The sequence below is a fragment of the Symphalangus syndactylus genome, chromosome 13, assembly GCF_028878055.3.
Source record: "Symphalangus syndactylus isolate Jambi chromosome 13, NHGRI_mSymSyn1-v2.1_pri, whole genome shotgun sequence".
NCBI lineage: Eukaryota > Metazoa > Chordata > Mammalia > Primates > Hylobatidae > Symphalangus > Symphalangus syndactylus.
The window spans coordinates 96,888,543-96,898,582 of record NC_072435.2 but is presented as its reverse complement, the minus strand read 5'-3'; the positions used below and the strand labels follow the sequence as shown (position 1 = coordinate 96,898,582).

The 10,040-nt window shown below is 41.9% G+C and overlaps 1 protein-coding gene across 4 annotated transcripts in view; it reads left to right on the top strand.

Annotated features, from left to right (window-relative positions):
* Positions 1-3,464: 3,464 nt before the first annotated feature.
* ARL1 (ADP ribosylation factor like GTPase 1) overlaps positions 3,465-10,040 on the top strand; it is a 38,213-nt gene continuing 31,637 nt past the window's right edge. For 3 of the 4 annotated variants that reach the window (XM_055235920.2, XM_055235919.2, XM_063614339.1), the window contains exons 1-3: positions 3,465-3,745; positions 5,720-5,857; positions 8,745-8,826. In XM_055235920.2, coding sequence (XP_055091895.1) covers positions 3,742-3,745; positions 5,720-5,857; positions 8,745-8,826 — 224 coding nt within the window. In that variant the 5' untranslated portion in view covers positions 3,465-3,741. Of the gene's footprint in view, positions 3,746-3,958; positions 4,106-5,719; positions 5,858-8,744; positions 8,827-10,040 lie in introns of those variants that run through there. The other variant, XM_063614340.1, reaches the window with a different exon arrangement.

Sequence of the window (10,040 nt, the reverse complement as noted above, 5' to 3'; positions counted from 1 at the left end):
TCAGTACTTTTTTAAAAAACCTTGAGTATTATGTGTTGATAACTATTCTATTTCGTGTGTGTTGGCTCATTAAATCTCTTTATTCAATGTCTCAACACTTTATTTATCCATTTATTAGCGAAAAGATCTTGCTCTGTTGCCCTACCTAGATTGTAGTGGCTTGATCATAGCTCACAGCAGCCTCGAACTTCTGGGCTCAAGCGATCTGTCTGCCTCAGCCTCCTAAGTAGCCAGGACCATAGGTGTGTGTCACCAGGCCTGGCTAATGACAAAAATAATTTTCTTTTTGTAGATACGGGGTCTCATTATATTGCCCAGCTGGTCTTGAACTGCTGACCTCAATCTATCCTTCCGCCTCAATCCAAAGTGCTAGGATTACAGGCAGGAGCCATTGCTCTGGCCTTTGTTTTGTTTTCAATGCCTGTAGGGAATTAGGTCAGTTCTTTACTAACAAAGCAAAGCATTATATGGTCAAATTTTGAAAAATAAGATTTTTTGATCAAAATGCCTAATGGGTCTTTTTTAGTCTTTATTACACTGTTATTTCCACAGTGACTTGTAATTAGGTGCTTAATATAGATTCTGAAAGGCTGTCAATACATTTAAATTTGTATATAGTATATCAGTTTACAAAGCATTGCGATATATATCTTATTTATCTGGTTCAGAATATGTAGTTTGAATACAAAATTATATTACAGCACATTTTTCCTTTCGGTTCTATTTTATTTATTTTTTTGAGACGGAGTCTTGCTCTGCCGCCCAGGCTGGAGTGCAGTGGTGCAATCTCAGTTTACTGCAACCTTCGCCTCCTGGGTACAAGAGATTCTCCTGCCTCAGCCTCCCGAACAGCTGGGATTACAGGCACCTGCCACCACGCCCGGCTAATTTTTGCATTTTTAGTAGAGACGGGGTTTCACCATGTTGGCCGAGCTGGTCTTGAACTCCTGACCTCAGGTGATCCACCCACCTCAGCCTCCCAGAGGGCTGGGATTACAGGCATGAGTCACCGTGCCCAGCCTCAGTTCTCTTTTAAAGGGAATCTCTATTTTCAAGAATTACATACATCATACTCAAATATAAATCTGACATCGACGTTTAAGTTTGAAGTAGTAATGGCCAAGATCTTTCAAGTAGCAGCAAACTAATCTTGTTTAAGAGGAGGTATTATAGAATCATAAGCACAGAGGTCCAATAATTAGACCACACAGTGCTTACAAAAGATAGCCTTAGAAAGTTTCAGGTGTTTAGGTAAAGAGCCCTTCTCCCCTTCTCAAACCATTAACAAAAATAAAAATAAACAAAACTTTTCCTTGCAGGAAAATTTCCGTGAACCTGTGGTTTTGGGGGCAAGAGTGAGAGCAACAGGCAAAAACTAGTTCAGAACCTAGACAACTAGAGGGGTCTGCAAACAAGTCAAAACCAAGATAGGCATGGTTGGTGAGCATGTAGATTGGTACAGCCATTATGGAAGGCAGTATGGCAGCTCCTCAAAAAATTAAAAATAGAACTACAGTATAAACCATATAGTATATACCATATATATCATACATGCGTATGTGCCCTATATACAATATATACATATATACCATATATTCTGGGTATATATCCAAAGCAAATGAAATCAGTATCTCAAAGAGATATCTGCATCACCATGCTCATTGCAGCATTATTCATAACAGCCAAAGTATGGAATCACCTAAGAGTGAACTGATGGATAAAGAAAATGTGAACTATAGAAATGTGGTATGTGTATGTATATTTATATATATAATGAATACTATGCAGCCTTTAAAAAGAAGAAAATCCTGTCATTTGTGACAACATGGGTGAATTTATGCTAAGGGAAATAAGCCAGGCACAGAAACACAAATACTTCATGATCCCACTTATATGTAGAGTCAAAAAAAGTGGAACTCATAGAATTGGAGAGCAGAATAATGGCGGGATCTTGGCTCACTGCAACCTCTGCCTCCCAGGCTCAAGTGATCCTCCCATCTCAGCCTCTCAAGTAGCTGAGACTACAGGTGCCACTGTGCCTGACTAATTTTTTTTATTTTTTTGTAGAGATGGGGTCTCACTATGTTGCCCAGGCTGGACTCCAACTCCTGGGCTCAAGGGATCTGCCCGCCTCGGCCTCCCAAAGTGCTGGGATTACAGGCCTGAGCCACGACACCTGGCCGACCTTAAATATTCTTAGCACAAAATAAACATATATATACACGCACACACGACTATGTGAGGTGATGGATATGTTAATTTAGTTTGATTGTGATAATCATTTCACAACATATACATCTATGAAAACATCACATGGTACACTGTAAATATATTCAATTTTTATTTAAAGCTAGAAAAATTGTTTTAAAATAAACCAAAAAGGCAGTCCATAAGCTTCTGTTGAATGGATGAAAATCTCTACTATAAATAAAAACATAATATGCAAAGGTATTAATAAGATTTGGAAGAAAACCTGAGAGTATTAACAGTAGTCAGTACTGGGGATCACCGAGATACAGGGTATTAGGGATGGAAGGTTTACTTTTCTCTCTTTTTTTTTTTTTTGAGACGGGGTGTCGCTCTGTCGCCCACGCTGGAGTGCAGTGGCACGATCTCGACTCACTGCAACCTCTGCCTCCTGAGTTCAAGAGATTCTCCTGCCTCAGCCTCCTGAGTACCTGGGACTACAGGCGCCCGCCACCACGCCTGGCTAATTTTCTGTATTTTTAGTAGAGACGGGGTTTCACCCTGTTAGCCAGGATGGTCTCGATCTCCTGACCTCGTGATCCGCCCGCCTCGGCCCCGCAAAGTGTTGGGATTACAGGCGTGAGCCACCGCGCCCGGCCTGAAGGTTTACTTTTCAACGGATCTTTGGGAAGTTTTAAAACATACATGCTCAACCTTTAAAAATTACTCTAGAGGAAATCCCTTCTCCACATCCTATAGGTGTGCTTCCTTCCTCCTCTCCACACACTTCACTATCAAAACCTACATTACTTCCAACAGTCGACCCTCGAGGGAATACGTCCCTGGTCTCCACGATCGGGACCAGCCAGTCCACACTGCCGACCCCGAAAGGCGGTCTCAGCTGCTCGGTCAGCGAGAAAAAAGGCCGGCGAGGTCCTTGTCCTGCAGGCCACATCGAAGACAAAAAACTCCGGTTAGTGGCCTCAGGTGTAAGGCTGCTCCGCATTGGCAGCGCGGGACCATTCCTATTATTATTACGTAGTCTTGTTTCTTTCTGGGAGAAAGCACCTAGGAGAGTTGGGCTGGCCCCGCAAGGCGCTTCGGGACACGAGTCCTCTGTAACGCCGCAGCCGGCGCCAGCGTTCGACCCGGACGTCTCATTGAGGCCCGACTCGCACTTTTAGTTTTCAGATTCGCCACTTTTTGGTGTCAGAATTTAAAACAAAAATTCCAATTTCTCTATTTCAGAAGCTCTTTCTGTCCAGGAAAACCGAAGCAGGAGAGACTTCAGGTTTTTGAATTATTGGTCTCTTCTGGCGTCCACAGTATCTACATCCAGCGAGCGGGGACCGTGAGTCGAAAGCGACGACGCGGATGCTCAGGCCACTGTTCCCGGCGCGCAGCCGCAGCTGGCCCTCGCTCCCGCCCCCGCCCCCGCCTGGAGTCAGACGTGGAAGTTGCTGGCTGACTGCGCTTGCGAGGAAACCGCCTCGGAGCTGCAGCCGAAGGCCAAGGAGTCATTGAAGATCGGCGAGGGAAGACAGGGGGTTCATCATGGGTGAGGGGTTCGAGAAGGGCACCTGGGCGCACTCGAGGGGGCCGCGGCCGAGGACTGGGGTGCAGAGGAGGAGACGGGCCGGCCAGGGAACCCTAGAGTAGCCAGCTCCTCAGGGGGCGGGTCGCGGAGGACTTGACTCACTTTGGATCTTCATCTGTAGGGGTGGATCCGGCCTCTCGCGTTCTCCTCCGCCCTCTCTCGTTTCTCCTTCATTCCCGCGGGGTCTGGGGACCCGGACAGCGCGGGTCTGCAGAGCCTGGGTTCGAGTTCTTTCCCCTTATCATGAAGTTTTTCCTCATTCCCAGTTCCACTTGCTGGGCAGAGTTGTTCATGCGGAGGCTGGCAACCCGTCATTCGCAGGTTCGCTGAGGTTTTTTGGTGAAAGATGAGCTGCGGCCGCAGAGTGGAAGCTTAATTATTCTCTTTACCAGGGGCGCTGGGACGGCGTCAGTTTGAAAAATCCGAGAGCAGGTGTTGCTTATGTTGTTTTATGGCCAGTTTGGCATTTGTCTGCTAATCTGCTGTAGCGTTTCATGTAATAATACGGGTATTTCTAGTAGGTAAATGAAATTTTATTCTCAATTCTTGGCCCGCTGATTGAGGAAACTGCATTCTCACAAGCATCAGGTAACACCCTCGCCCCGCTAGAGCCTAAATGAGGGTGCACATTCTTTAACTCGTTTCTCACCCTCCAAATGAAGGTGCAGATTCTTTGGCTTGGTTAAATCCCTCCACACTTTTCTGGGAGCATACTTCTTGCTCCCAAGCATCGCAGGCGCTGTCCTGTCTTCCATAACCCCCTTCAGTTTTGTTCCGCCTCTCTTCTACCTGTAAATGGTAGAAAGGACTTTGTTAAGTCACACCCGTTCTGTTGAACTTTCCCAAGGTTCTCTAGCCCATGGTGGTGTTCGTTTTTCAACTCGCAGCTCTTAGTTATGCCATGTCTTTGCCAAATAACAGTGTGGCATCACTTCTGATGTTAACTATTTTTTTTGTATTGTTAATGTAACTTGTTTTTAATCTTCTCTAATGGCTCTGGAGGGGAAAAGGACTGTGCTTTTGTACTACACAATTATGGTGTACAGGAATCTTTCTGGGAATATTTTGTGATGTATTGGATAGAGCTTTATTATTTTTAAAAATGGATTTCTGTCAAAAATAGTTATTGTTTTCAGCTTCTTTCTCAATTTCTAGTTATTACTAGTTTTATTACTAGTTATACTGCTTGGTGGAGAACTCTGATTGAAGTTGGTTATAGTGGTACTGCTGCTGTACAATACTTTTCCTGTGCAAGGATTATATTGTCCCACTATCCTTACTGGTCCCTTGGTTTTTAGTGGTAATGAAGGGATCATGCTAAAATATTCCTATTCTGCTGATTAGAAAATGAGATTCCCAAAGGCCGCGGCCATATTTCTCTTATTGTTTGGTTTATCTTCTGTGCCTGCATGACATAATATTTAGGACATAGTAACATAACTGATTACTTGTTTGATATTGAATAATATATTTCTTTTTTTTTTTTTTTTTTTTTGAGACGGAGTCCCGCTGTGTCCCCCAGGCTGGAATGCAGTGGCGCGATCTCAGCTCACTGCAAGCTCCGTCTCCTGGGTTCACGCCATTCTCCTGCCTCAGCCTCCCGAGTAGCTGGGACTACAGGCGCCCGCCAACATGCCCGGCTAATTTTTTGTATTTTTAGTAGAAACGAGGTTTCACCGTGTTAGCCAAGATGGTCTCGATCTCCTGACCTCGTGATCCGCCCGTCTCGGCCTCCCAAAGTGCTGGGATTACAGGCGTGAGCCACCGCGCCCGGCTGAATAATATATTTCATTGGGAGGAAAAATATGCACCTACGCATCCAGGAAATTATAATATTTAATTTGGTGTATAGCTCTCAAAGGACAAGGTTAGATGTTTTGTGTACCTAGTTCACAAAGTGACATTGTGTATGTTTTTTCTTATATTATTTTTTAGGTGGCTTTTTCTCAAGTATATTTTCCAGTCTGTTTGGAACTCGAGAAATGAGGATTTTAATTTTGGGATTAGATGGAGCAGGAAAAACCACAATTTTGTACAGATTACAAGTTGGAGAAGTTGTTACTACTATACCTAGTAAGTGTTGGTATGATGAACTAATTGTAGGGGCTTTCTGGTCTCCATCTAACATAACTCTTTCTTTCTTTCTTTTTTTTTTGTCTTAGTAGAGATCAGGTATCACTATGTTGCCCAAGCTGGTCTTAGACTCTTGGCCTCAAGTGATCCTCCTGCCTTGGCCTCCCAAAGTGCTGGGATTACAGGCATGAGCCACTATGCCAGGCCTATTTCTGAATAAATGAATTCATATGATAAAGTATTTGATAAAGTTTGTAAACTGCTAGTATGAACATAACATTGATAATACTTTTTCCATCAACTAAGAGGCAGCTTAGTGTAATTTAAGGATCGTTGTTCTGGTTTACGGCCGGGTTGGACTGTTTATAGCTGTTTAAAAGTAGTTTTAAGTTACTAAATCTTACTGAGAGCCAGTATCTTTACTAATAAAATACATAAGATAACAAATACTCACTGGTTTTCAGGGGGAAATAAAGTAGGTAAAAGTACCTTTTGAACCTGTGTAAAGAATTATATAAATGTTAAGTGATATTACATGTGAAGTGCCTTTTTTTCTGTATTTGTTACTATTTTAATTAAGATTAGTTTACCTTAGGTAATTCTATTGATTACTTTTAAAGATCTGAGTTGTAGAGACTGAGTGTTGAAGTAATTTGGTACCTTAAAAATATCAAGAGAAGGCCGGGCACAGTGGCTCACGCCTGTAATGGCAGCACTTTGGGAGGCCAAGGTGGGTGGATCACCTGAGGTCGAGAGTTCGAGACCAGACCGACCAACATGGAGAAACCCCATCTCTACTAAAAATACAAAATTAGCCAGGCGTGGTGGTGCATGCCTGTAATCCCAGCTACTCGGGAGGCTGAGGCAGGAGAATCGCTTGAACCCGGGAGGCAGAGGTTGTGGTGAGCCGAGATCACACCATTGCACTCCAGCCTGGGCAACAAGAGCAAAACTCGGTCTCAAAACATATATGTGTATATATGTATATATTTATTAAGAGAAGAAATACCTCAATTTTAATCAATTATTACTGTCTTACAAAAATATTCTCCAACAGTCTTATTTGATTGTGTGAGAATACTGTTGTTATTTATACTTTTTCATTTGTTGCCCTGAATTTACTTGGAGAAGAGTAATACATTTAAATTAAAGAGTTCATACAGTTTGCTCAAGATTTTTTAAATTATGCCTCTAACGTTAGTCTGTCACTCAAGGTATTTCTGTATTGTTACTGTTTAAATTTATGGTCTAAAACAAAAGAGGCTAGCCTCAAAGAAGAGCGTTTTGAACCCTGTAATGTCTGTTATTCCTTTTTGCTACCTTCAGTAAATTTTAGTTCCCTTAGTTTTTGCTTCTCAAAATGACCCATCTCTGGGCGTCTCCTGCAGTGTACAGAGCAACACAGTGGATAGTTTCAAGTTTCAGTGAGTGCTGCTTTACACCACACTCTTTTTTGAGACAGTGTCTTGCTTTTTTGCCCAGGCTGGAGTGCAGTGGTGCAATCGTAGCTCACTGCAGCCTCTACCTCTACCTCCTGGGCTCAAGTGATCTTCCCACCTCAGCCTCCCAAAGTGTTGGGATTACAGGCATGAGCCACTGCACCCAGTCTACACCTTTCTCTTGTCTTGCACATATAAATGATGTTTTTTACTATTGGTGAACATTGTGATTACATTCCTACCTAATTCTAAGGGAGACATCATGAACTTGCATTTTAGTTTTTTGCTCAAATTTGTCATAGTATTGTTATTTTTTAATTGTAATAGACATACTTGCCAAATACTCAAAGGTGTCACTTACCACTGCAGACTTAAATATAAAACAAAAGCTAATTGTCCAGTTATAGCTGGAAGTTATTTTTTATTTATTTATGTTTTTGAGACAGAGTCTCACTCTATTGCCCAGGCTGAAGTGCAGTGGCACGATCTCGGCTCACTGCAACCTGTGCCTCCCAGGTTCAAGCGATTCTCATGCATCAGCCTCCAGACTAGCTGGGATTACAGGCATGTGCCACCACACCTGGCTACTTTTTGTATTTTTAGAAGAGATGGGGTTTCACAGTGTTGGCTAGGCTGGTCTCGAGCTTCTGACCTCAGGTGATCCACCCGCCTCGGCCTCCCAAAGTGCTGGGATTACAGGTGTGAGACACCGCACCCAGCCATGGAAGTTATTTTTTACCTATTTTTCACCTAAGAAGGATGGCAGAGAAAAGGGATGGGACACCTGCCCTTTGACCATCCAGCCATGACCTTATTACAAGTGAGTTCTTGAGGATGTCTGCAGATGGGCTGTGAGATTGAAAGCTGCAGCCATGGCTGTGTCCATGCTGAAGTTTAGGACTGAAGTTTAGCTTCTCTTCCTTTTGGTCTGTTTATTTGCTGCCAGCCAAAATTCTGCTTTTTATAGTACATCCACAACTGTACTTTATAAATACAGCTTTCAAACACTTTTAACTACTCTATTATGAGGGGAGTTTAATATAATAGGATTTCCATTGAGCTAAAAATTATGCTTTCTTTTTCTTTTTTTAATTCTTTTTTTAATTTATTTGAGCTAAAATTATATACTTTATTTGCAGAACTGCTGGCTTTTTAAAAATATCCTGAAGATGGTATTGATCTTGCTAGTTGATGTTTTGTGCACACATCTGCACATGTGTGGGGGAGCAGAGCATACTATTTCGTCTTAAATGGTATAAAATCTCAACCAATAATGTGATTCAACAATTACCATTTCTTTTTAACTCAAATCCTAAGACAAATTATATAAACATATTTTTTAAACTCTAATAACAGTTACCATTAATTGCTGTAACTCAATTAGACAGGATATTTTGAAGTTGGAATGTATTAGTCTACACATACCACTGATTTGATTTGTCTTCCAGCCATTGGATTTAATGTAGAGACGGTGACGTACAAAAACCTTAAATTCCAAGTCTGGGATTTAGGAGGACAGACAAGTATCAGGTATGGTACAAAGACCAGGTTATTTGGTAGTATTTGACATTTATTGGTTCTTTTAAGGGTTAACATCAGTAAACCTGAATATGTGTTCTATTGTAATTTAAATGGAGCCACCTAGTTTAAAATGAGGTAAAATTTGGAACTATTTCCTTAGAGCATCCATTGAGTTAAAACTTAAGGAAGCCCAGTTTTCCAGATACCTGTTTAATGAAAATGTTTTCATGAAAATCTCAAGACCTTATTACTTCAGCTATTCTCAACTAGAAAGGACCCTCCATGTAGTTCTTGTCAGTCTCTCCTCTCTGAAACACATTGTTTTGGAATTCATTAAAGTACCTTGCAGGCATCCCATTTAGGGCTAATATAAAAATAAATGCCATTGGCTAGGCGTGGTGGCTCATGCCTGTAATCCCAGCACTTTGGGAGGCCGAGGTGGGCGGATCATCAGGTCAGGAGTTGGAGACCAGCCTGACCAACATGTTGAAACCTCGTCTCTACTAAAAATACAAAAATTAGCTGGGCATGGTGGTGTGTGCCTGTAATTCCAGCTACCTGGGAGGCTGAGGCAGGAGAATTGCTTGTACCGTGACTTGGGAGCCGGAGGTTGCAGTGAGCTGAGATCACGCCACTGCACTCCAGCCTGGGCTACAGAGTGAGACTCTGTCTCAAAAAAAAAAATGAATAAATAAAAAATAAATGCCTTCTGCAGTTCAGGTCTTCTGCTTAGCATTTTGGGCTTGACATGGCAACAGCGAATGTTTGGTGACCATCAGTAGTTGCTCACGATAGTATCATCTTAAAAGATTAGTAATGTGTTCTCCAAACATTCTGACTTCTTTTGACTCATTTCTTGAATCACGTTTCTTTTTTTTAAATTGTGCAGCCTCCCAAGCCAGAGTAGGCTTTTTGAATCACTTTTGAGTTTATTTATAATTTTAGCCATTTCTACTGCTTGATGTCAGTGATTACTTTCATGACTGTTAAATAAAATCACATTTAAAAAGTTTATTTCTCTTAAGGGGTGCCTAGTTAAAGGTTTGTTTAAGAAGATGTAGTGATCAGGTCTGTGTACAACTTTTCTATCAGTATATTTAGTGATTTCATAGATTATAAGTAAATGTTGTCAGCCTGAAGTCTGAATTCATTTTGAAACTCCTTGGTCCTGTGATTCAATGTTTATCAACATTCTTTTTTTTTTCTTTTTTTTGAGACGGAGT